Here is a 26771-nt window from a genome sequence, read left to right on the forward strand (position 1 = left end):
GGTTTGACAGGCATGTCAAAAATCACTTGGTCATAGATGTGAAGGTTGTTTCTGAACCGTCAGTTCAGTTCCATTGGTCTGTGTATCTATCTTTATGGCAATTCCATGCTGTTTTTACCACTGTAGCTAGGTAATATGATTTAAAGTCTGGAAATGAGAGTCCTCCAACTTCACTTTTCTTTTTTAAGATGTTTCTGGCTATTCAGGGATTCTTACCCTTACTTGATAAATTTGATAATTGTGTTGTTTTCCATTTGTTTAAAAAATGCTGGTGGAATTTTTATTGGGATTGCATTGAATCTGTATATCAATTTGGGTAGAATTGACATCTAAATGCTGTTTAATCTTCCAATCCATGAACATGGGATGTTCTTCTAATTATTTAGATCTTTTTAAATTTCTTTTAGCAATCTATTACAGTTTTCTGAATACTAGTGCTTTACATCCTTGGTTAAGTTTATTCCTAAATATTTGATTCTTTTAGTTGCTATTGTAAATTGAATTTTTTTCCTGATTTCCCCCTCAGATTGCACATTACAATTGTGTATAAACACCACTAATTTTTGTGTTTTGATCTTGTATCCTGACTACTGAAATCCTTTATTAGCTCTAGCAGCTTTGTTGTAGTTTTTTGGGACTTTCTAGGTATAGGATCATATCATCTGTGAATAGTGAAAGTTTTACTTCTACCTCTCCTATTTGGATGCTTTTTATTTCTTTTTCTTGCCTGATTGCTCTAGATAGAACCTCTAGCACTATATTGAACAACAGTGGTGACAGTGGGCATCCTTGTTTGTCCCTGATCTCAATGGGAAAGTTTCAGTCTTTTCATCATTGAGGACAATGTTAGCTGTTGGTTTTTCATATGTGGCCTTTATCATGTTGAGAAAGTTTCCTTCAATTCCTATCTTTTGTTGTATTTTTATCAAGAAAGGATGCTGTATTTTGTCAGATGTCTTTTCTGCATCAGTCGATAAAATCATGCTATTTTTCTTGATTTATTAATGTGTATTATGCTGATCGATTTTCTTGTGTTGAACCATCCTTGCATGCCTAGTGTAAAACCCACTTGCTCATGATGAATAATTCTTTTAATGTGTTGTTGGATTCGATTAGCAAGTATTTTATTTTATTTTTAAAGATTTATTTTATTTATTTATTCCCTCCTTCCTCTTCCCCTTCCGCTCCCCTGCTGTTTTTGCTGTCTGTGTCCATTTGCTGTGTGATCTTCTGTATCTGTTTCTCTTTTTGTTTTCTCTTGTCATCTTTCTTCCTCTAGGATTCACTGGGATTTGATCCCAGGGAACCCCGACATGGAGAGAGGTTCCCTGTCAGCTGTGCCACCTCAGTTGCTGGTTTCTGCTGCGCTTCACCTTGACTCTCCCCTTCGTCTCTCTTTTGTTGCGTCATCATCTTGCTGCGTGACTCACTTGAGTGGGCACTGGCTCACCATGCAGGCACAGTCTCACAGGCACTTGGCTCACCACGCACGCATGCTTTCTCTTCATTTTCACCCGGAAAGGTCCCAGGGATCGAACCCAGGTCTTCCCATATGGTAGGTGGAAGCCCTGTCACTTGAGCCACATCCGTTTCCTGATTAGCAAGTATTTTATTGAGGATTTTTGCATCTATATTCATTAGAGAAATGGGTCTGTAATTTTCTTTTTTCGTAATGTCTTTATCTGGCTTTGGTATTAGGGTGATAGTGGCTTCATAGAATGAGTTTGGTGTAGTGTTCCTTCTTGGTCAATTTTTTGGAAGAGCTTGAGTAAGATTGGTATTAAATCATCTTTGAATGCTTGGTAGAACTCACCCGTGAAACCGTCTGGTCCTGGGCTTTTCATTTTAGGGAGCTGTTTGATGACTGTTTCAATCTCTTTACTTGTAATTGGTTTGTTGAAGTCTTCTCTTTCTTCTAGGGTCAATGTAGTTTGTAAGTTTTTAGGACTTTTTCCATTTCATCTATATTATCTAGGTTTTGGCATAAAATTGTTCATAGCATCCTCTACTGATTTGTCTTATTTCTGTGGGGTCAGTAATAATGTTCCTCTTTTCATTTTTTATTTCATTTATTTGCATCTTCTCTCTTATTTTTCTTAGTCTAGCTAAAGTTTTGTCAATTTTGTTAGTCTTGATTAACCAACGTTTGGTTTTGTTAATTTTCTTTCTTTTTTTTCCCCTCAATTTTATTCATTTCTCCTCTGATCTTTGTTATTTCATTCCTTCTATTTGCTTTGGAATTAGTTTGCTGTTCTTTTTCTGGTTCCTGCAGCTGTGAAGTTAGGTCATTGATTTTAGCTCTTTTTTAATGTAAGCATTGAGGGCTATAAATTTTCCTCTCAACACTGCTTTTGCTGCATCCCATAGATTCTGATATGTTTTGGTCTCATTGTCATTTGTCTCAAGATATTTATTGATTTCTCTTGAAATTTCTTCTTTGACCCACTGATTATTTAAGAGTGTGTTGTTTAAATCTCCATATGTATGTTAATTTTCCCTTTTTCTGCTACTTGTTGATTTCCAGCTTTATTCCATTATGATCAAGAAAGTGCTTTGTATAATTTCAATTTTGTTGAACTTATTGAGATCTGCTTTGTAACACAACATCAAGCATTTGAAAAGAATGTGTATCCTGCTTTTTTGGGGTGCATTGTTCTGTATATTTATGTCTGTTTGGTTTAGTCTATTATATTATTCAAGCTCTGTGTTTCTTTATTGATTCTCTACCCAGATATTCTGTCCAATGCTGAGAATGGTGTATTGAAGTCTCCAACTCATACTGTAGAGATGTCTGTTTCACCCTTCAGTTTTGCCAGTGTTTGCCTCATGTATCTTGGAGCATTCTGGTTAGGTGCATAACATTTATGATTGTTATTTCTTCCTGGTGTATCATCTCTTTTATTTATATGTAATCTCCTTCCTTGTTTCTAATAACAGTTTTGCTTTTAAAGTCTTATTTCATCTGATATAAGTATAGCTTCCCCAGCTTCTTTTTGGTTACTGAACCAAACCCTTTAAGTAAAGACTGAAAGTTCAGTCTGTTGGTAATCTTGGGTCTAAGTTGAGTCTCTTGCAGACAGCATATAGATGGTTCACATTTTCTTATCTATTCTGCCAGTCTGTGTCTTTTGATTGGGGAGTTTAATCTATTAACATTCATTGTTATTACTGTAAAGGCAGTTCTTATTTCATTCATTTTGATCTTTGGGTTTTATCTGTCATTTTAGTTTCACCACTCTTGACATTCGTAGTTACTGTTACTGATACAGTTTTCATTTCTAGACTCTCTTCCAAGCTTCTCTCTCCTGTATTTTCTTGGCAGGCTGTAACACTCCCTTTAGCATTTCCTGCAAAACTGGTCTTTCTGTTATAAACTCTCTGTTTCTGTTTATCTGTGAATATTCTAATCTCACCCTCATTTTTGAAAGATAATCTTGCCGAATGTAAAATTCTGGGCTGGCAGTTTTTCTTTTCCAGTATCTTAAACATGTATCACTGTCGTCTTGCCTCCATGGTTTCTGATGAGAAATTGGCACTTAATCCTATTAGGTATCCCTTATATGTTAAGCATTACTTTTCTTGTGGCTCTCAGAATTCTCTCTTTCTCTTCGGCATTTGACATTCTGATTAGTACGTGTCTTGGAGTTGGTCTGTTCAGATTTACTTGGATGGCAGTATGCTGTACTTCTTAGACACAGCTTTCTGTGTCCTTCAATAGGGTTGGGAAATTTTCCACCATTATTTCTTCAAATATTCCTTCTGACCCTTTTCCCTTCTCTTCTCCTTCTGGGACACCCATGACATGTATGTTTTGCACGTCTCTTGTTTTCATTTAGATCCCTACAACCCTGTTTCATTTTTTTCCATTCTTTATCTGTTCCTTTGTATGTTCATTTTCCGAGGCCATGTCTTCAGGCTCACTGGTCCTTTTTTCTGCTTCTTCAAGTCTGCTGTTATATGCCTCCAGTGTATTTTTAATTCCTTTTTTTGCACCTTTCATTCCCATAAGGTCTGCTATTTTTCTATGTATGCTTTCACATTCTTCTTACTATCCTTAATCTCTTGAGCCATCTCATTGAATTTATTAAGGAGCTTTGTTTGAACATCTTTGATAAGTTGTCTCAACTCCTTTATGCCATCTGGAGGCTTATCTTGTTCCTTTTAACTGGGCCATATATATTCCTATTTCTTGGTGTGGATTGTAATTTTTTATTGGTGTTTTGACATCTGGATTACTAGATGCCTTTATTCTGGATGCAGTTTCTCCCTTTAGTTTAGGGCTTTCTTTTCTCCCTTGCTCGTTGTGTAGTAGGAGTCAAGGATGTAGCTGGTGCTGTGAGCTGTGGAGGCTGAAGCTGCCCACATTGCTCCAGGAACTGATGAAGCTTCTCCCCCCTTTCTCCTCTGCCAGGGGTAGGGACAGAGCTGCAGCTGTGTGTAATAATCCAAGTTGGGCACAAGACTGACTGTAGTTGCCTGGAGAGACTGGTGAAGCTTCAGACCCCGTCTCCCCCTACCTGGGGCAGGGATGGAGCTGTAGTTGTGGGCAGCAGTCTATGCCTTGTGAGTTAAAAATGACCACTTTCCCAGGTAAACCGATGTAGCACCAGAGTCCCTTCCTGCTGGGGGTGGGAATGGGCCCTCTGGAGTGCTCAAGAATCTAATCTGTGTGGGCCAGATACTCCTGCCGTTTCCCTGAAAGACTGAGGGAGTACTGTCCCTTCTGCCCTTTGGGGGAGGAAACAGAACAACCATTGCCCAACAGTTCAGTCTTGTTAGGCCAAGAATACCTGCCTTTGCCTGGAGAGGCTGAGGAGACACCAGCCCCTCCTCTCCTTTTAGGGCATGGGGTGGATCCACAGGCACCCCACGGTTCAGTCCCTATAGCCCAAAAGTGCCGACAGTTATCTGGAGAGGCTGTGGAGACACCAGCCCCTCCTGTCCTATTGTGGAGTGGGGTGGATCCACAAGTTCCCACCAGTCCAGGCTGTGTGGGCCAGAAGCACCTGCAGTTACCCAGAGAGGCTGGACAGACACTGTCTCTTGTCCTGTTGGGGGTGGGGGTGGAGCCACAGGTGCCCAGCAGTCAAGTTTGTTCAGCCAAAAGCACCTGCAGTTGCCCGGAGAGGCTGCGGGGACACCAGCCCCCTCCTGTCCTATGGGGGGCAGAGGTGGAGAAGGACTCAGAGGCACTCAGCAAACAAGTTCGTGTAGACCGAGTCCACTAATCAGAAGCTGAGGTCGTTGGACAGCTGCCTCTTACTCCATGGTTTATGGGAAATGGAGTTTCTAACCCCAGCCACGGAATAGTTCCCGAGGCAGTTTGCACCGCAGGTACCGGCTTCCGCGGCATTGAGTGCTCTACTCACAAATCCTCTCTGCAATGGGCAGTCCCTCCCACTTGAAGGATGTGACAGGATGCTCTTTTGGTCTCCTGGGCCCCAAACAGGTGCTCTAGGTGGCTCTGGCGATGACTCCCTGCCCTAGCGTGCGCTGATTCCAGGAGCCCCTTACTCTCCTCCATCTTGGCTTCCCCCTTTTTGCATTATTTTTTAACGATTGTCCTAGATATTTCAGTATACATCTGTAACTCTTCAGACTACTTAGAGTTTTAATATTATAGGATTGTAAATTAAGTGTCGTGTAAAATGTGGAAACCTTGCACTTATCTGAGTACACACATCACCATCCTTTATACTCAGGTATTTACAGGAGCTGCGTCTACATATATTGTAAATCCCACAAACATGTTATTAGATCACATCTTTTTTTTCCAGTTCTTAAAAATTGTGGTACACTGTTTATATAACATAATATCATAAGTGTTTTAAAGACATTCTAAAGGAAAACGACACTTCCTGTTCACCTGATGTCAGCCGTTCCTGATCTCTTCACGCCTTCTCGACAGTCACCTTCTCTCTGGGTGTCATTTTCTTTCTCCCTGAAGGGCTTTCTTTGCCATTTCCTCAAGTGCAAGACTCCTCAGGACCCATCGTCCTGTTCTCGCTCACCTTTACCTCCATCGTCCTGAGCGAGCTTCTCCTGGACGTGTCGAGGTGGCGGCAGCTTCCCCCGTCCCTGCGCTCAGGGCTCCTGCGAGGTCCTCGTGGGCACTGCCCTTCCTCGCTGCTGTCGACTGTCAGCGCCCTGGGTTTTCAGCAGTTTGTGACAGGCCCAGCTGCGGGTTTCTCACTTACCATGCTTGGCATTCATTGACCTTCTTGAATCTCAAAATTTATCTTCCACCAACCAAATGTGTATTATTTTCAGCCGTTATTTCTTCAAATATATATGTGTATAAATTTTTTTTTTCCTTTTTCCTGCCCTGATTTTCTCTCCCATCCTTTCCTCCTCTCCTTTTCTGAGACTCTAAAAGATACTTAACCCCCGTGCAAGGGTTGGGGTTTGAGAGGGGTGGGAAGGGAGGTGAGCTGAATGGCGAGCATGCAGTGGTGGGTCCCCGCGCCCAGTGCGACTGCACGTCTCCTGCTCTGGAGGCTCATGTGGGGGCGCCGCCTGCCATGGCCCTTCAGCTCAACTTGGTGGCCAATGGCTTCGTGTTGGTGTCTGGGTGACAGGAGAGGCTGCGGGGCAGCGGGGAGGCAGATGGGCTGCTCTTCTCCCTGTTGGGTCAGGGCTCACGTGGGAGGTGGACATCGTCGTCCATCAGGCCCGCGCTTTCCCGTTCCGTCCCTGGGAGCAGCGGCCTGGGTCGGGGCTGCGCGGCCGCCGGGAGCAGTGGGTGTCCTCAGCCGGGCGCTCCTGGCGGGTGGCTTTTCACCGGTGGGCGTCCAGGATCAAGTTCCCTGGCTCTCTGGGGGCAGTGTTAAACAGGAGGCTTTTGCGGTTGCTTCAGGTAGTTACAAATGAACACAGTGACTGCTGGATTGCAGTTTTACTCTTTTTTTTAGGACTTCCATGAAGAAGCACCGTTTCCTGGCATATGGCACCAGAAGACGATGTGATGTTCTTTCTCTGAATAATGAGCAGGGAGACAGAGTGGAGCTGGGGAGGGAAGCTCTCCATTTGGAAACGTTTTGGCGCGTTCTTGGGGCTGGTTTCAACATCCCCAAATGACCCGCAGACCCCCATCAGGGGTCTCCACATCCTCTCCCGCCTGTGCCGCGCCCACCCCACCCAGGGCAGACCTTGCTGGAGGTCCGGTAGATGCAGTAGCTTGTGGAAATGAAGAGAGCTGACCCAGGGTTGAACAGCCATTGTTCTGGAAAGAGGAGACCAGCTCTTTTCTGCAGTCGTCTCCTGCCGGGGCTTAGAGCTGGTCGGCCTCGTCCCGACACGTCGGCTGTTGGAGGGTGCTGGGAGCAGCGGCTGCGCTGCGTGCTGAGGTGTCCCTGCTCCAACGCCTGCACTTCGAGGTTGCTCGGCACAGCAGGGGGGCGGCGGGGGACCTCAGGCCGACACCACGTGCTCAGGGCGTGGTTCTGGACAGCTGCTGCTCTCCCGCCAGCTGCCAGGCCACCCTTCAGCCCTTCTGGTCGTCTGAGTCCACCTGATCCAGGGGCCACCTCACACCTGTGGCACGTTCAGGTGGCGAGAGCGAGTCTGGATTCACGGGGACTTTCCAGAATTGGTGGAAGAGCCGAGCTGTGGATGTTGTGAATATTAACATGGGCAGTTGAGGTCGGTGGGCAAGTGTGTGGAGCAGCTCATGGCCCGCTGGAGGCGCTCCTGGGACGTCACGAGGTTTCTCTGGACCTTGGACTGGAGGCGCACGCCTCCTTCTGCTTCCTCCGCCTCCTCATCACATCACCCGTCTCCCCTTTATGCGCTGGGGAGACCCTGGGCTCGGCTCACTCCAGCTCTCTGCGTCTTCCTCAGCTGCAGCTGTGCGGGGAGCTGGCCAGGGAGGTGCTGGCCTGGCATGGGTGCATGAGGTTCACAGCCAGGGTGGGGCTCTCCTCCTGGGTGCTCTTCCAGGCCCTCTTCTTATTTCCTGGGACCAACATCCCCTCCCTCCTCTGCCTTGTGACTGGCGACCCTGCATCTCAGAGTCCACTGGGAAGTAGGTGCCTCGGGGGAGTGACCTTCCGGGCCCTTCCTGATGTGTGCCTCTTGGCACCCACCCTGGACACTGCCACGGCAGCCCCTTCCTCCCACCATGTGCACAGCTGTGGCTGGTCCGTGGCCCCCCTGGCTGGCTGCTCCCCACACTGGCCCTGCCTCTGTCCTCAACCCTCATGGTTTTTTCTCAAGGCGAGCCAGTGGGAACCTTTGAGAGAGCGTCGGGTGCCCCATTCTGCTGGCGCCCCATTCTGCTGGCGCCTCTGGCGGTGGCCACCACCCCGGGTCAACGTGCGCGCTCCTTCGGGCCTCAGCAGCCGCCCAGGACCAGCCTGCACCCACTCTGCGCCGCCTTGGTTGTGCGGAGCCCTCCCCTGCTCCCAGGAGTGGCAACGGGTGGCCTTGCACTCATGCCCCTGCGTCCCTGCTCAGAGTGTTGTCCAGGGCAGGCCTCCGGCCCCCCCCGCCCAGTGGGGACCGCTTCCAGTGCCTTCTGCTCTCCACACCCCCGTCCGCCCTGCTGGAGCCTCCCTTGCCCCCGGGGGCCAGGCCCACGTGTCTGGGCCTCGCAGTGCCCGTGGTCAGGGTGACTCGGGCAGGAACTCGACCCCACGTGCCGGGTGGTCCCGGGAGGCGCCTTCACAGTACGTTCACGTCACGTTGTATTCATGGTGATTGGCAGCCTGGCGCGTGGCCTGGAACCTGGCTGCTCGCCCGCCCTGCTTCCTCTCGGCTGACAGCCCTGGAGCCTGCGCTCTCCCATTCCAGGAGCACCGCCAGTGACTCCCCAGCACGTCCCACGTATGTCACGCCGTGTTGGCCCTTCCTGCGGGCACCGTCCTAAAGAGACGCCACCTTCCGCCCACCCTAACTGGGTCCCTGGGGTTCTCGCTCTGACCTGGGTCCTTCTCGATGCATCGGCTGCTCTTCCCCGGCGACGTGGTGTCAGGTCTCCCGGGGAGGAGGACGCAGGCTCCCGTGGGGGCCAGGAAGGTTTTCTACAGGAGACGAGGCGTGTGAGCCGGCCCCGGAAGGGTGGTTGGGGTTGCGCTCTGGTCGTCTGCGTCCGTGGTGCGCGAGCCTGCTAGCCACCGGGGTGCAGGGCACCCGGGATAGGTCGGCTTTACCTCGGGGTTTACCTCGCGGTTCTGAGCCTGCAGCTGTGTCCATGTCTGGACACTGTCAGTGTTGCTCTCCCCGAAACCGGCCGGGCAGTCCTGGGCCCTCGGCCCTGGCAGGGCTCACCACGGCCTCTGCTCGTCCCAGCCTCCCCCTCCGGGTCGCGTTGCCTTTGGCTCCGTGGTTCCGTGGCTTCCTCTCTGAGCTGCGTGCGCATCTCGCGCCTCCTCCCCATGTTCATCCTGTTCACAGAGGACCAGGAAGAGGACTAAGACCCGCACTGGCCACGCCCCACTGCAGCGACCCAGCAAGTCCCCTCCTGTGCCGGGTCCACACCCTAGGGGTGGGGTGATGTTAAGAGCAACATTCTGGGGCCATCCACCCTCAGACTGTCAGCGGGGGACAGTCCTGGTCAGCCAGGGCCGGGAACCACTGAGGATGGGGTCCGCTTTCCCAGTTGAACCCTGCACTCGGGAGTTGCCTGTCCGTCCACAGTTCAGTGTGGTTGAGCGAGGGGTTTGTGATTCGCACGCGGCACTGTTCACGCCTGCGTCCTGCCACCCAGGCCTCAGCTCACCTGTCACTCTGGTCACTGAGTCCCTCGGTCACGAATGCCGAAATCACTGGCCCTGAAATCCATGCTCTCCGCCATGCAGGGGACAAAGCCAAGCCCCTGCGGAGTTGGACCGTGCGGCCTGCACGCCTGTCCAGGGCCGCGCCTGCTGGCACCTGCGGGGCCCTTCAGATGGTGAGGCAGACCGTTTCCAGGTTTGAAAGGTCTCGGCTACGAGGCTCGTGGTGGAGCACCTCGACGCTGCCCCATGCCGTCGGGGTGGGGTGCAGCATTTCCTGGGCCATCAGGAAGGACCGGTGTGCGGGGGTATAGGACTCGGCTCCAGGCTTGGTCCCCCAAAATCACAGCCTTCATTTAGGGGTGAACCAGTGAGCAGGCCGGGTGAACCCCCACTCCCGAGAGCACACATGCCTGGCGGAAGTTCCCAGCTGGGGTGCAAAGTGCACTGGCTTGGTCCCACCCTGTAGCTAAGGTCATGTCCAGAAATACTTTCTAGACTATTCTTTTTTTAAGTATGTTTTTTATTCTTTTAAAAGATGTGTAGATTACACAAAACATTACACAAAAGAATATAAGGGATTCTCATATGCCCCACTCCCCACACCTCCCACCCTTTCTCACATTAACATCCCTCATTAGTGTGGTAGATTCACTGCAGTTGATGAATACACTTGGAGCGTTGCCACCAAGCATGGATTACAGTTTACACTGTAGGCTACACTCTCTCCCACTCCATTCTGTAGGTTACATCAGGATATATAATGGCCTGTATCTGTCATTGCAGTGTCATTCAGGACAACTCCAAATCCTGAAAATGCTCCCAAATTACACCTCTTTTTCCCCTCTCCCTGCCTTCAGCAGAACTCCAGTGGCCATTGTCTACACATCATGATATAATTTCTTCCATTGCTAGAATACCAATAATTCTATGGTAGAATACCAGTAAGTCCACTCTAGTCCATATTTTATTCCCCAATCCTGAGTATTCTGGGATGGTGATGCCCACTCCACCTCTCATTGGGAGGGGGCTTCGACCCCACACGGCTGGTGGGTGGGCCTCTCCTGCTTGTAGTTGTGGACTCTTTCAGTTCCTTGGTGTGGCAGTCTTCATCTCCTTGTTAGTTGTCCTGGGTGAGACCAATGAACTGGAGAGTTGTGTTGCAACTCTGCCGCAGCTCAGGGCCCAGCTGGCACATCGACAGCCCAAAGGTACGCCTACCAACTCCAGCACCAGGGTTTCCCCTTGGGCTTTTTCTCTCTCTGTCCGTTTCCCTCCAGATCAGTGCCCTGAACCCTTCTGCTCTGTGGGTTCCCAAACAACTCACCTAGGCAGGAACTTGCCCCCTCTCGGCCGTTTTTTGCAAGAGAGATGGTGAGTGCCCACTCACACTGACGCCATCCTGCTGGATCCCTTTGCACTCTGTTTTTCTGGAGTGTTCTTCACCTTCCTTAGCCAGCGGTGATGCTAGAGATACTTGGCAGCAGGCACGCCAAGCAGCGTGCAGATACCAGCACCCATGTGGCAAGCGCTGCGCTGCGGCCCTCTTGCGCGCTGCCTTCCAGATGGTCCTGCTGATGAGCGGCCGCCACCGGGATGCTGCTGGCCCCTCATCCACGGCTGCCCCTGCCCGAGTGGTGGAGGTGCCTGAGCGGCGTTGCTGACGAGCCCTGGAACACAGCGGGGCCGCTGGAGCCCGGTGCCCTTGCCCCTTGCTTCTCATCCTTAAGGGCGGGCCGGGCACCGCCCCGGGCCGCCTGAGCCACAGAGCTCGGGGTCACGAGGACCCGGGGCTGCGTTCTGCGTTTTGAAAATGGCTCGGCTGGGCTGCCGCTGCAGAGAGGAGGCGCTGGCACCAGCTCCCCGCCTGCAGCCCTGCAGCTGCGCACACCTGGTCCTGAGCTGGCCTGAGCGTGTGGACGGTCCCTGGGGAGATCCTGACCACTGGAGGGCAAAGCCCTCTTTCCCCGAGCCGCAAGGACCGCTGGAAGCTGCTGGCCGGCAGCGGTGGGCGGAGAGGGGAGGCTGGAGGCCGCCTCCACCCCAGCCTGCCAGCAGGACGCTGAAGCAAGCTCTGCGGGGAACGGTGTGGCTGCCGCTTAGGGGCTCCCTGGACTGAAGGGCTGGCCGCAGGCCGCTCGGGCCATGCCGCCTCCACCCTGTCCCCAAGCCCTCATCCACAGCCACACAGACGCCCACCCTGTGCAGACCCCTGAGAAGCTGCCAGAACATCTCCGCAGAGGACGGCCAGCCGGGCCCGGCCATTCCTGTCCTACTGCGCGCTCTGGCTTGGAGGTGTTGACCGAGGCTGGTGTAACGGGCCCTCGGAGAGCAGTTCCTTGGAGGTGGCGTGTCCCTTCCAGCCTTCTTCATTTTGTTTCCACAGTACGTAGCTGCTTCATGCAGACCCGCATGCCTCTCTGGGAATAAACTTGGGACGGTCCTGGGTGCTGATGCTTACCCAGAGGGGCACCTCAGAAGTCCACAGCGGGCGAGGCGCAGGTCTTAGCTCCTGCGAAAGTCTTGCCAGCGGGAACGTGGCTGCGTATCGATGGCACGTGGTCTCCAGTGCCCAAACAGTTTTCTCTCCTACTTGCCCTCGACATGAGCCCAGCTCGACGTGCAAGGCCAGCTGGGCTGAAGCGTGGGTTGAGGCATGTGTCCACAGCACTCGTGTGCAGGCCGAGGGGACAGCTCCACGCTGCTGACCTGGCAAGAGCTCACTTGGCCTGTAACGTCAGCTGTTCTGGGCCCTTCCCGGGACTGCTCGTGTCTCGTCAGACTCTGCAGGAAATTTCAGATGCAGTTTGGTTGTTTTTCAAACTGGCATTCTAACACTTGGCACATCTCTCTCTCAGGTGGCTTTGAGTTCAGTAAGCACACTGTTAGACCAAAACCTGCCATCAGCGCCAGCTGCTTTTCTGTAAAGCAAGTCTGAGTTAAGGGCCGGGTGGCACGGGCGCCAGCTCTGCGCCAGCTCCTAGAGGAGGAGAGGGGGCTGCGGTCAGAGCCTGGGGCTGCAGAAGGAGCTTTAATGCTTCCAGGCACTCCTGCAGGTTCTGTTTCCTCTTCCAGAACAGTTGAATCCATCTTATGAAAAGACCTGCTGTGTGCATTTAAAGGTAGCATGATCTGCATTAAAAGAAAGCATTTGTAGCACAGGTAGCACCAAATTAAAGAATGAAGGAAGTTGCTTTTCGTTACTCCCTTTGAAGATAGGTGAATTGGATTCGGGGGATGTCACAACACTTCAGAAAAGGAACTGTGCTGTTAAAGGAGTAGAGGGCCGTTAGGGTGCAGACTGGCGTCCAGCTCCAGCTAGTGCGCGGTTCGGGCTGCAGGTCTGGTGACTGGTTAGCTCTGGTTAGCTGTTGGGGGTCGGACCTGGTAACTGGTTAGCTGTAGTTAGAGGTGCATGCAGCATCCCTGTTTCCCGTTCAGCTGGCAGTGGGCACCGTCACTGGACTTCTGGGCCAGTGGGCGCGGGATGTGGCGCGGGATGTGGCGCGGGATGTGGCGTGGGACGTGCTCGGCAGCCTGGCTCTCAAGATCCTGTGTGGAAACATTCAGTGTTTCTGCGTACAAGAACCCGTCCTTCCCTTGACCTGCTGGTTGTTAGGAGGAAAAACTGGCAAAATTGTGAAAGAAGGCAGGTATAGCAACGCGGCCAGGAGCTCGGCTCCATTCGAATTTCGAGAGGTTGTGCTCCCCCAAGGACCCTCCAGCGACGAGGCCTTGGGAGATTTCAGGCCCCGTGACACTGGGTCTGTCCTGGGTTGACCTGCTGGAGCTGGGGCATGGGCCCGTCTCCACGGCGGGCTGCAGAGCAGGGGTCCCGCTCCAGCTGCACAGGTGTTCTAGAAGAGAATGGAAGGGGACCTGGACCCGCCCCTTACGCCCCTGAGATTCAGGCTGCCCCCACAACTAGGTGTTGAACGTGTATCACTCTTGGTTTTGGGATCATCAGGCCCAGATGGAAACCTGAAGTATCTGTTGATGTTTAGAGTGTGTCATTTTCCCAAAGGGAAATAGCGCTTTCTTCCCTCTTACAGTAAACAAAATGCATGTTTTGTTTTTTTTAATTAGAGAAGTGGGTTTCCAGAACAGTCATGCCCGTATTCCAGGTTCCCATACCCCCCCACACCCCCCACCCTCCACCAGCACCTTGCATTGGTGTGGAACCTTTGTTAGAATTGATGACAGCACATTTTTATAATTGTACTATTAGTTAAAGTCCATGGTTTAACTTAGGGTTCACTGTGTAGGGCAGTTCCATGGGTTTTTAAAAATAATTTTATTCTGTTGCCATATATACAATCTGCCATTTCCCCTTTTAACCACATTCCAATAGACGCTTCGGTGTTAGTTGTGTTCCCAGTGCTGTGCTACCATCCCCACCCTCTGTTAGGAAACAGTTTCCCCTTCCACGTAGGACCCCTGCACGTTTGAAGCTCTACCTTCCCTTCCTTGATGCCCTCCTTGTCCCCTAACTACCTGTGTTCGGGTTCTGAGGGTCTGCGTTCCCTTTTTCTAATTGCTTCTACCTCGCGTCCCCAAGGATCATCATGTTGTCACGTCCTTGTGACGGCTGAATGCTGCTCCGTCGTGTGTACGAACCACCCTTCCCTGATCGTCCATCAGTTGGTGGACATTTGGGCTGCCTCCAGCTCTGGGCAGTTGTGAATAACGTGTGCAAATACCTGTTCATGCCCTCGTTTTCCGTACTTTGGGGGTGTACTTAGAAGTGGGATTGCAGGGTCATATGGTAGCTCTTTACCTAACTTTGAGGAACTGCCTAACTGTCCTTCACGGCAGCTGCTCCACTTTACAGTCCTGCCAGCGAGGCCTGAGCGTCCTGTTCCTCCACACCCTCCACGCTTGTTATTGTCCGTTTTTAAAACAGCAGCCGTTCTAGTGAGTGTGGAGGGGTTGGTGTCTCATTGTGGTTTTGATTTGCCTTTCCCTGGGGGCTAATGATGTTGAGCATTTTTCATGTCCTTTCTGGCCATTTGCATATCTTCTTTGGAGAGATGTCTGTGCAGGTTTTTTGCCCATTTTTAAACTGGGTTTTTTTGTTAAGTAGAAGAATTTATATATTCTGGATATTAAGCTTTTATTAGTATGTGGTTTCCAGATATTTTCTCCTGAAGTCAGTAGGGTGTCTTTTACTCATGATAAAGCCCTTCGAGGCATGGCAGTTGTTGATTTTGATAGAGTCTCATTTATTGTTTCTTTTGTTGCTTGTGCTTTGGGTGTGAAGTCTAAGAAACCACTGCCTAACACAGGTCCTGAAGATGCTTCCCTGTGTTTTCTTCTAGTTCTTATATTTAGGTCTTTAATCCATTTTGAGTTGGTTTTTGTATATGCTGGGAGGTAGGGTGCTTGCTCATTTTTAGGAGAATGCCATCTGCTTGCTCTGTCCACTGAGGGGACCTAGAAGCAGCGATGCCCAGCGAGCACCGAGCGCCCCCATCGCCCTGGTCTTGGCCCAGTGAAAGGAGCCGGGCCCTGCAGAGAAATGGCCAAGTCCAGGGAAGGGCAGGAAATATTCAGAGCCTGGAGCAGAAACTGAGGGAGTGCTCAAAAGAGAGAACAAGGATGCGGAGCCCAACCTAGGAGCCCCCGTGGCCAAGACCGTTTGAGCAAGAAAATAAAGTGGTGTTGGATTGTGACTCACAGCATGAACTATTCCTGAGTCCATCCTGGTGGGAATAAGTGATCGAACATAGAACTACACGCAGGAGCAGACTGCGTCCTGTGCCGAGGGGCCCCAGGTAGGCTACGCAGACGCGCCGCCCGCTCCTCGGTGGGCGTTGCCTGGGACTTCCTTCCAGGGAGTGCAGTGTGGGAGGGGGAGACCCTCAGGACCCCGGCCAGGAGGCCCGTGTCGGCATCTACAGTGCCGGTGGTGAGGGGCGCGTTCTGTGCTCCCGGTCCATCACTCCAGTGCAAGCGAGTGGGAAACGGCGACAGGCCCCACCTGCGGGGCGTCCTACATGACGCCTGGCCGGCTCTCCCAGAACAGCCAAGGAGCAGCCGAGAAGTGACCCAGCCCAGGGGAGCTGAAGAGCCTGACGACAAAATGTCAGGGGGGATCCCAGAGGGGTCCTGGGACAGAAAACGGACGTTGGGTGGAAATGGGGGGTCTGAGTGCTGCGTATCAGAACTGGTTCCTTGGTGGAGACCCTTGCACCCCACAAAAGGTGCTTGCAGAGGGCCTGGCGCGGGTTCTGTGGGACTCCGTGCTGTCTCTGCATGTGTCTGTAGATGTAGAACTTGTTAGTTTTAGGAATAGAAGGGGAACTTAGAGTACAGAAAATGAAGAAGAAATTAAAACTTAGAGAAATCCCTCCAAGTTTTCTTGGCATGTGGAACTTCAAGAAAGGAGTGTGGCGGGAGCGCTGGGGGGTGCTGGCTTCAGGAAACAGCGTCCAGCTGGCCGGGAGAAGACCCAGGCTGCAGGCTGGCCGTGCTCCAGAGGCCGGGGCGCTGCTGGCCGCTGCGCACAGCCACGTGGGGTCCCGCCCAGAAGCCTGGCTCCCGCCTTTGGAATGCAGAACGAGAGGGGCCAGGCTGAAGGGTGGGCCTCTGCAGTGTAGTTATGAACCCCTCCTGCCTAGAGCTGCTCCCTGCAGGGGCCTGCGAGGCTGAGGGGGCGTTCCCAGCAGCGTGGCACCGCGAGGCTGCAGGCGTTTTCTAGCCTGTGCCGAGTGGACGTCATGCCCATTAGCAGGTCAGGGTGGAGGGGGAGCAGGGCGTGCCTGCAGTGTCAGCTTCTCTGAGGCTGCCACCCAAGGCAAGCTCCTGAGGAGCGAGACGCAAAGCAGGGCTGGGGGCCCCGGCGCACAGGTGTGCAGGTGGCCCTGACCCCTCCCTCCCCCTTTGCAGAGAGTCAGGAAGGATGTGGACCGGGGCACGGTGCACACAGACATGTTCCAGCTCAGGTGTGAGGACGGCCACGCAGGTACGTGCTGGACAGAGCCCCACGGCTCAGGCGGCCTGTGCGGCGCCGAGAGCCAGGCTGTTTTCTCCCCACACCTTCCCTGGGCACGTGGGGTCTGGGCCCAGAGCTGTGGCCCCACAAGGTCGAGGTGCCATCGCGCACGGTGGCGAGGCCCTCGTGGGTGAGCTGCGGGTGCAGACGGCCGGGGGCAGACTTAAAATGCACGTGAGCTTGGCGCACGACATCCGCTTTGCGGACAACCTCGGGGGCGAAGGGGCAGCACCTCCAGCCACAGGGGCTCCCACGGCGCAGGGGAGGGGAGTGGAGAAGACACTGGCTGGAGTCCTGGTGGACGGCAGCGGGCACCGTGGGCCAGGGGCCCTGGTGGCCCTGCACGGCTCCGGCAGCCAGGGGCTCCCCCAGGTGCGTTTCAGCAGCTGTACCGGGAATGTCGTCGGGGCCAGGGCTGGCAGCCCACCAGCCAACAAGGGCGGGAGCCGGGACAGGCGGGGGCAGAGGGCGGCCGGGGCACGCGGCATACCGCTGGGAGAGGAGGCGCGTGTCTCCGGGTTGGAGTAGGTTCCAGGACCCGATTCAGCGCCTCCAGCTTCCTGGAGGCTTTTGTCTAGCTCGGACCCGAGGACAGCACTTGCTTCCTGCAAACAGGGTGACTGCTTGTCTCTCTGGGGCTTTGCCAAAGGAGCAGCCGCGACAACGGGCTGGAAGCACTGGCGGTGGCTCTGCGCACTGTGGCCGCTGGCCCTCTCCCCGGCCCTCCCCGCATTCCCTGCTTCTCCCGACAGGCAGGTGGGCGTGGGCGCGCATCAACCCTTCTGGAGTCAAGCCCACGCCTCGGACGGGCTTCTCCGTGGCCGTGACCCCTGGCCAGCAGGTGCTGCTCTTCGGGGGCGTCTGTGACGAGGAAGACGACGAGAGCCTGGAGGGCGAGTTCTTCAACGACCTGCACTTCTACGATGCCACCAGGAACCGCTGGTTTGCAGGACAGCTGAAGGTAGAGCACATGTCTCGAGCCGAGGCCCTTGGCCATGGGTGATCGGGCACGTCGCCCGTGGGTGTGGCCTGGGCACCCTTCCTTTCACTCTCGGGGGGGCTCTTCGGGCGGGTGAGCTGGTCCGGGGAGTGCATTGGCTCCCGTGGAGGCGGGGCGCTCTCAGGGTGTCCCTGAACCTGCATGGCTTTGGCCTCCGTGGCACCCTCCCTCCCCAGACACCCGGGCCCAGGGGACCCCTGCCGGGAGGCCCCCAGCCCTCCTGGTGCTGGCTGACGCTGGCCTCGGACGCTGCCGTACATCCCTGTGTCCAGGGCAGTAGAGGGTTTGTGGGGGTACTGGCACCGCTTCGTTTTTATTGCTTCAACTTGCGACTGGTCCTGTCCCCGTTTACCGTCGTATGTAGAGTGGGGGTTCCGGAAGGTAGGCCGCGTGTGCCCTGTCCTGCTGCCACGGCACACTCTGCAGGCGGCAGGGCGTGGGCTGTCTGGGCGAGTGCCACCAGCTGCACACGCCAAGGTCGGTCCTCAGGCATGCCGGGGGCGGCCTGCCGCCTCGCCCAATGCCCCCCAGGAAGGGGCGCAGGAGGGGCGGCCTCTGCCAGGCTCACGAGCCTCTCCAGGGACTGGCTTTTGAGAGAGGACACGAAGCAGAGGCCTGGAGGGGTCTGTTCCGAGGCTGCGCTCGGAGAGCCACGCCGGGCAGACGGCTCTGTGTCGGCGTCGGGTCTCAGAGTTATGAGGACCCGGAGGGCGCTCCTGGCTCAACGGCGCAGGTGCAGGTCGCAGCCGAGACGCCACGCCTTGGCGCCTGACCCTGGGCGGCAGTGGTGCTCTGGAAATGGAGCGCGCGTCGCAGAGCGTGGGGGGACCCACGCAGGCGTTCCTTGAGCCTGGCGCTCTGCCAGCAGGAGGAAAGGGTGGCGGAGCTGTAGGGACGCCCGGTGACTCTGCCAGGGAGCGTGGTAGAGACCACAAGTGCGCCACGGTGGGCGCCGCCCTGCCTGGGGGAGGCAGAGGCGACCCTGTCCCTCTCCGGGTAAGGGAGGCCCCCACCCCGGGCAGACGTCTGCCGGGAGCTTGGACTCGCCAACACATCTGGCTCCCACCAGGCTGACGGCGCGAGTCCCCGTGACGCATGCTGGTGTCTCCTGGCTGCGTTGGCCCTCTGTGGTTCGTTTGGTTTTCCCAGACAGGTCTTCCAGGGCAGAGCAGGGAGGGCACAGCGCGGTCCTGGGAAGGGCTCGTGACTCCCCTCGTGGCACTCCTTCCGCTCCTGTGACGGCCGCTGCAGCCAGCCCAGAGCACCAGGCCTCCCTGCGCGCTGGCCGGTGCGCGTGCTCGCGGGGGCCCTGCCCTGCAGCCTCGGCCGGCTGGCGGGACTGGCGCCTGCTCTCTCCTCTGTTTTCAGGGACCCAGGTCAGAGAAGAGGAGGCGCAGGCGGGGCAAGGACGAGCCCCCGGGGGCCGGCCCGCAGGAGTGCGAGGACCCCGGTGCTGCGCAGCCCCTGGAGGTGGTCACGGAGGTGGTGGCGGAGGACGGGACTGTGGTCACCATCAGACAAGCGCTCCCAGCCCCCGGCCCCACGGGGGGCCCACAGAGCCACGGCGAGGGCGGCTCCGAGGAGGCCGGTGCGCCCGTGCCGGAGCCCAGCCCCCGCTCCAGCGCCCTCCTGGCCGTGAAGCACGGGCTGCTCTACCTGTACGGGGGCATGTTTGAGGCCGGCAAGCGCCAGTTCACGCTCAGCGACTTCTACTGCCTCGACCTGCACAAGATGGAGGCCTGGAAGGCGCTGGTGGAGATGGACCCGAGTAAGCTGGGCTGGGGTCCCAGGCGGCCCTGCCCCTCGAGTGCCTCCCCAGCGGAAGAGCCTGGCAGTTCCCGGGCTCTGGCCTCCTTGCCTCCGTAGTTGGGCTAAGGGAGAATGGGCTTCCGGTCCTGGAAAGGACGGGCACAGCACCTGCGCCCCTGCGCGGTCAGGGGCCCTGGCGGAGGGACGTCCAGGGCTCTGCATCTTTGTCCCCAGTCCTTGCTCTCACGTTTTACGTTTTGTGGACACACCAGCCTGCCTCGGACGCAGGCAGCCCCCACCCTTAAGGTCTGAGAGGGGAAGTGGAGGAACCCCCGTGCCAGGGAGCGGTCCTGACGCCGTGCGCGGCTCGCCCGCTGCTCACGACAGCACCGGGGCGGCTCTGTGCAGGACAGAGCCCCGCGCGCTCCCGACAAAGGGGCGCCTGGGGCTGTGTGGTCAGGCTCGGGACCCCCCCACCTCCGCTCTGAAGTTCAGGGGCTGGTTTTCTTCAAAGGTCCCTGCGTGCTCGGGGCTTCCTGAGGGGGCCCGCCCAGGCAGCGGGAGCCGAGGTCCGTGTGCGGTCCCCCCAAATTCCCGGGCGTCCTGGGAAACCCATCTGTGCCTGTTTTTGCTTTTAAAGAAACCCAGGAGTGGTTGGAGGAGACAGACTCGGAGGACGACAGCGACAACATGGAGGGCGCAGGAGGCGAGGAGGACAGCGAGGAGGACAGCACCGGAGAGGAGAGCGGGGAGGACACAGGTGACCGAGCACGCGAGGAGGGGCTGGTGCCGGCCCCCTCTGCGGGAAGCCGCTGGGGAGCCGCCTGGGGGAGCCTGGCAGGCCCGGCTGGGGGCTGGAGCGACCACAGGGCTCAGGGAGGGCTGCCCGGGGCCGCGCGGCCTGCTCCCCCTCCAAGCACGCACGCGTGCCCGTCCCAAGGTCCAGCCTGTATCGGTCATGGACAGCTTTAAAACTTGGTTAAATTTGAGTTAATTTTTGACTGCCTCCTAGGCCAGCTCGAACCTTAGGAGACACTTGTGGCTGGAGTGCGCTGGCGGCGTGCTCCCTGCAGGGGTGTGGGCGCGGAGCCCTCAGGAAGCGAGGCCGGCCCTGGCTGGCGCTGGGGACACGGCCTCCCTCCCAGCTCTGCAGGGGAAGCGCGAGTGCTGGAGGCCCCCCCCCCCCGGGGCCTGACTTCTTTGCTCTTCCTCCCCGTGTTAAGAGGGGCAGCCCCCCCCCAGAGGAGCCCGAGGAGACGTCCACCAGCCACCTTCCCGGGCACAGCCGCGCTGGTGACGCTCGCCCGGGAGCGCGGGGCCCGGCACCGAGGAGGAGACGCTGCTGAGAGCGGCCCGCGCCATGGCAAGGGCGGTTTCTGACAGTTCAGTCTCAGATGCTATGCTGAGACAAAAATAATTAAAAGAGAAAGTACACTTGAATTCCCTCAGCATCACTGGGTGTTATTTAAAGTAAATTGGACTTGTAACGAGGTAGCTGCAAAGATCTTTGTGTGTGCAGCCCGAAGCACCCAGCAGCTCCCGGGCTCGGCGCCCCTGCCCCTCCGGGGGCTCCCCCAAGGCTGGGGCAGGGCAGCGTCGTCCCTGCCAGGGCCTCTGCTGAGGTCAGCAGGGGCCGAGACCGCGTGTTTAGTTCTGCAGGAAGGATCCTCCTGTTCGAGAAAATGAGGGCGCTGTGCCCTGTGCGGCGTCCTGCCTTGGACAGAACGAGGTCTCACAGGCAGGTGTCGCAATGACCACCCATCCTCAGGGGGCGTCCCCGGGGCGTCGAGGCTGGCAGAAGCCGGCCGCTCTACTTCCCGTCACCTCTAGCGTCGCGCTCCCGGGGAGCCCGTCGGCCGCCCTCGGGCGGAGGCCGTGGGTCGTCTACACCTCTCCCCGCTGGGCCTGGGATTGCTGCGTGGAGACTGGCAGGGCAGGCGCCCCTCCGACCTCACGCAGCGGGGGCCTGCTGTGGTTGGTGGACATCTCGTCTGCTCACTGCAACCGGCTGGTGCCTGCCTGAGACGGGTGACGGGGTCGGTTCTTTGTGCATCATTGGGGTCCCACTTGGACCACTTTCTTCCTTTCGTCTTAGCAGCCAGTGAGAACGAGGGGATTTCTAGGAATTCCTAGATAGAACCCCAGGTCTTCCACGCGTTCCCTTGGCGTTCAAGAAATAGGAAAGTGTCCCCGGGAGAAAGGAGAGAGACGCCTGACAGCCAGGGGGGCGTGGCCTGGGGGCGCTCCGGCCAGCGGCCAGGTGGCCCCGGAAGCAGCCCTTCCCTCCCCAGAGCACCAGCTCAGTCGGGAAAGGCGGCGTTGCTCGCAGCCAAAGCGCTTGCCCAAGCCCGCGGCTCATGGTCCTCAGCGCGGCTCTCGGTCGTCTGGGAAGCGTCCCGTCCTGCTCCCAGGCAGCGGGAAGCCCCAGCTCCTCTGGCGGAGACGCCACGCTTGAGCCTCACAGGGGGCCGCCCCCTGAGGGTCCCACCCACTGCCCCTCGCTCACTTGGGGGCAGTTTTTAACTGAGCTGGGGAGAGTCGGGCTCGTGACCGCTCGTTGGCAATGGGGACCCTTCGGCGGCTGGGGAATCATACCCCTTGGGACACGTGCCCACATCTGCCCACGTGGTGGTCCCCTAAGCGCGGTGCTGGGTCCTTCCCAGAGCCTGGTGGGAGGCAGGGAAGAGGCCCGGTAGCCCCAACAGGGACGTACACGGACGCATGGTCAGTGCTCGGGGACAGGCGCTCCAGCTCTGGCACCTCGCCTGAAGGGCCGGGGCGGTCTTTCTGGAGAGGTCCAGCCTCAGTGCAGCTGGCGAGGCAGTCGGCACATGCCACCCGGCACCGGGGATGCCCAGGCCTCCAGGCAGCCCCAGCCGAGACCCTCCCCTGCTGCCTGGCCTGCTGAAGGTCTCCAGGCTGTGCGGCAGGTGCCTTCTCAGGCCGACGCTCCAGGAGGAAGTGCTCGAGGGCGCGTGGGCTCCAACGTGCTTGCTCGTCTCCAGAAACTGGTTCTTTCAGAGGAGCCCGTGAGCAGGTGAGCTTTGAAGGATTAAGGTATTTTTGAATAAACTAAGTTGGAAACTTGAGAAGAAGGAACTTCCTGTACAAACAAGTCTGTTTTGCTCCCACTTCCTCGGTTCTTGCCGAAGGTGCTGTTTGAGCAAAAACCAGAACCGAGGATTAAATATATGAGCTGCTTTCGCCGTCCGGTTGCCATGATAGAAACGCCACCAATGTGGAGGGTGGAGCGATGAGATCACGTGGGACCCCCAGGCCCAGGAGCCGCTGAACTGCAGGTCCTGGGTGCCCGCCGTCACCACGGCAACGAGTGACCAATAAGTAGCCTCCGTCCCGGGCCTCGCTGAAGCTGGAACACTGGAGGCTGGCTTCGGCGTCGGGGAGGGGGGTCCTGGCCCGGGCCGCCGCACTCTGGCCTGGCTCCTGGTCCCATCGACGTGCAGGTGAGGAGGTCCGCGCACTGGCCTGGCCAGGCCTGCGGCGCCCAGGTGGGCGCTGTGAGGCTGTGCGGTGGCCGCTCCTGACGCCAGGCTCCCTCTGCCTCTGGGAAAGGCTGAGCTGCAGGTCGCAGGCTGCTGGGGTCTTGTCCAAAGGCTTGGGGTTCTCGGGGTTGGGGACTCAGCAGAGAGCGAGGGCACTGCTCTTCAGCGAGGAGGTCTGTTCAGTCGTTTCCCCTTTGTAGTGCAGTGGTGGTGGCTGCTGCAATTCAGTTTCAGATTTTTTACTGAGTTGGTACGACCAGAAGTCAGTGGCTAAATGACAACTAAAAACAGATTGAGAGCCCAAACGTTGGAAGAAGGGGCCTGAGGGTTCCTGTCGTGAAAGATAACTGCCAACGTGTTCCCGGTTGGGGTGAGCGTGTGCCCCAAGGAGCCCTCCCAAATCGGACAAGGCGCCAGCCAGCCCGAGGCAGAGAGCACGCCTAGGAAACGCCGCTCCAGCGTGTCGTGGCGAGGAAGGGGCACCGCACTGCCGAGGCTCCTGTCGGAGAGCAGCGTGCCCAGCACGGGCAAGAGCGGCCAAGCCTTCAGCTCGCGGGCATCTCGGCTCCGGGCACCGCGGGGGAGCTTGTGGGCAGTGCCGCTGCCTGGGTGTTTTACATCAGGAAGCAAAGCTGTGCGTGTTGCCAGGGCTGCGGGAGAGCAGGGCGCCTTCTCCACCCAGCCGGGCTGAGTACTTAAAATAATCGCTGCTTGTAGAGTGAGTTATTAGTCACCGCTCACAGTCACCATTTCCAGCTCACAAATATCTCGGTAGCGCTGCCCCCTCCCCAAGAGACACCGGCCGGAAGTTGGCGAGGCGGGTACCACGGGCGCTGGGACAGGCGGCTCGGGCTCCTGGGTTCAGCGACTGCCCCCGACCCTCCCACTGGATGTGCTGCACTGGGTGCTGGTGGACCCACTGGGTCGGGGCCAGTGCCCGCTCTGAACCCGCACCAGGGCCAGCCCTGGGGGCATGGGGGAGTGGGCTTCCCGCGGCTGCCCTCCAGCACCCCGAGGCAGGGACGGGGTTCTTCTCCCCAAGGAGGGGGCACGTGGAAAGCCACAGCTGTCCCGGGCCTTCTCGGGAGCGTGGGCCAAAGAAAAGCCTGGACTGGAAGAGGAAGGCCAAGTGCGCATGGGACGCGTCAGCCGTGACGCAGAGAGTCGAAGCCGCGGCTCAGAGGCCCGGATGTAAACCCATCCTCCTACGTCTTGGCAGCTGCGCGTGGTCGAGGCTGTGCGGCACACAGTGCTGGGGGAGTGCGCAGCCCCCAGGTCCCCTCGTAGGGTTTCAGGGAAGCGCCCGGGCCTGGGAGGGGGCCCCACCACCCCGCGGTGAGGGCGAAGACACCGGCTCGGGAGAGGCTGGGAGCACGGCCCCTCGGTGCTTGGACACCGCGGCCCTCCTGGCGCTCCAAGGAGGCGCTGCTGGCCAGCATGCGCTCAGGGCCGCCAGAGAAATTGCCTTTACCCCTCATAATTTCGGCAGTAGGAGGACCTTGAATTTTTAAAAAAATGATCTATAATGAAATGATACAAGTTATTCAAAGTTTCCAAAGAAACTTTTATTACTAAAAAGAGCAAAATTTTCCTTGGCTTGCAACAGTGTCCCTTATGTTCTCATAGTGAAGTATGACTTAAACAGCTATATTCATTAAAAAATTATTTCCATTTTGTAAGTAACCCAGTTTTTTTCCAGCTAAAACAACAAAAAAGCTAAGGTAATGCTTTAGCCACTTCATCATTAAGAAAAATCAGAAAACATTCAACATTCTTTTTTCACTAATGCAAAGTAATCGCACTGCTAGCAAACAGTTGACATGCACTAGCAAAAAAAATTTGTAAAAAGAAGATTCAGATTAAGACCATGTTTTGTGAGAACTCACAAGAGGCATCCGCGTTAGCGAGTGGTTTCCTGTCTCGATGGGGACGGCGGGCCACATCCCCACCCAGGCGGCGAGTGTGCCGTGCCTGTACACAGTGGGGCCGCGTTGGGTGCTTCCTTGGAAATGGGCAGATGGTCCAACTGAGCAGAGGCCAGCTGAAGAGTCGGGCTCCGCTCGGCCCACGGCAGGCACCAGGGGGTCAGGAGCAGGGCCGCCTGGGTGCGCAAGGGTGGGCGCTCCCCCGGGGAGCCACGGCGGCGGCTGAGGTCCTGGAGCGAGCGCTGGTGAGCCAGGAGGCGCCGCCCAGGGCTGCAGGCGCTCCCAGCCCCTGACTGACGGGGACGGCCTGGAGGGACCCCGAGGCGCAGGTCGGCACAGGCTGGGCTGGCTCGCGGGGCCCCTCCGATCCCCGGCAGGCGGGCAAACGCGCCCTCCTGGCTCCTGCTGCGCCTCCCTCAGGCTCGGGGGGCGGGAGGTCACAGGCTGCAAAGGGTCAGCTGGGAACTTCCTGGAGGGAATCTCGGGCTGAGTGCGCATCCTGCTGTGGGGCATGGCCTCCGACGCGCTGATGCCGCCGTGCAGCCGGCGGGCTGCGTGGCCCCCTGGGAGCGGCCCGGCCCTTGTGGTAGGAGGGCCACGGGCCGGGGCTGGGCGCTGTGGCTGCCCCACCCACAGGAAAAGCGCTTCGAGGCCCCGGAAGCCCTCTGCACCCCGCCCTGGCTGCTGCCCACTGCCCCCCGGCGTGCGGCGTGACTGGCCCGGCGACCCCGTATGCGGGGAAGGCAGTGACGTTTTGACTGGAACACACCGTTTTGATCTTAGACGGCCCGCGGGAAGGTTGGCTGTGTAGAGGTCACAGGTCAGAGCAGCCTTGCCCCGGCCACCTCGCCCTCCTCTGCCGTCCCCGGACACCCGTGGGCCGCAGCCATGGCACTGCCCGGACGCCTGAGCGAGTCCAGGCCTACGCGGTGGTGCTCAGCCGTGGGCCGCCCACCTCGGGCTCAGGAGCAAGCCGAACGGAGCGCGCCTGCCCACATGGACCCCAGCCCTGCCCTCTGGGGGCTTGTGCAGAAACTCTGAATGCTGTGTTTGTCCCAGCATGGGGCGAAAGTTTTGGAGAACGTTTAACTGTCCTCCAAAGAATCGCCCCGGTGGCCCTTGGGGATCTCACCCATCCATGAAGCCTCCAGGTTCTTGTCCAACCTGGGGAGTCGTGGCAGCACTGACCTCCCTCAAGCTACCACGAGACCCTCCCTCCAGAGCTCACTTCAGGTGCCAGGTGCTCCTCAAACCTGCCCAGTTACTTGGAGGGGGACAGGCTGGTTCTCCAAATGTTTGGGGATTTACGTTACGTTTTCGTACCTTTAAGACATGCCATCTACTTCTTATTGTGCGTTTTCCAGGCATATGGACATTGGAAGAATACAGCATCGTCGTTGTTTGTTCTGTTTTTTTAAGCAAAGGCACCTGCGCTTCGGCTTCTTTTAAGGCTGAGTTAGCAACACCTGTTGGCACTTGGGGGTCAGAGCATCCTCTTCAGTCGCCGACAGCACAACCTCGCAGGCGGCCGGCCAGGGGAGACGCAGCACCGCTGAGGCGCCCGAGCCCCCCGCAGTTTGAGTTCCAACCTCTTACTGTATTTGAAATCTCACTCCTGTTACTGCCACGTTCATGCTTAACTGAATCGGAAGCCTGTTGCCCCAGGAGAGGTGGAAGGTAAGACACAGAAGTGATCCCATCACAGTCTGTTCGCTGGCAGCAATGTAGGGCCTTCGTTGCGCGGCGTGTGCTGTGCTCAAGCGGGAGCCCCGGGGCAGTTGCCTGGCGGCGGAAGCCTTGACATCCGGTAGACACCTTTAGGTTAAGTTTCTGAGACCAGCGGGAAGAGAAGCTGGAAGACAAGACCTAGAAAGAGGTGAAGAAACA

At 56.6% G+C, this 26771-nt stretch overlaps 1 protein-coding gene across 2 annotated transcripts in view; it reads left to right on the forward strand.

Annotated features, from left to right (window-relative positions):
• Positions 1 to 20896, forward strand: part of KLHDC4 (kelch domain containing 4) — a 75409-nt gene extending 54513 nt beyond the window's left edge. For both annotated transcript variants that reach the window (XM_058279603.2, XM_058279604.2), the window contains exons 8-12: positions 16602 to 16677; positions 17460 to 17668; positions 19076 to 19475; positions 20097 to 20216; positions 20680 to 20896. In XM_058279603.2, coding sequence (XP_058135586.1) covers positions 16602 to 16677; positions 17460 to 17668; positions 19076 to 19475; positions 20097 to 20216; positions 20680 to 20753 — 879 coding nt within the window. In that variant the 3' untranslated portion in view covers positions 20754 to 20896. The remainder of the gene's footprint in view (positions 1 to 16601; positions 16678 to 17459; positions 17669 to 19075; positions 19476 to 20096; positions 20217 to 20679) is intronic.
• The last annotated feature ends 5875 nt before the right edge of the window (positions 20897 to 26771 follow it).

Source organism: Dasypus novemcinctus, chromosome 18 (genome assembly GCF_030445035.2).
Source record: "Dasypus novemcinctus isolate mDasNov1 chromosome 18, mDasNov1.1.hap2, whole genome shotgun sequence".
In the NCBI taxonomy this organism is placed as follows: Eukaryota; Metazoa; Chordata; class Mammalia; order Cingulata; family Dasypodidae; genus Dasypus; species Dasypus novemcinctus.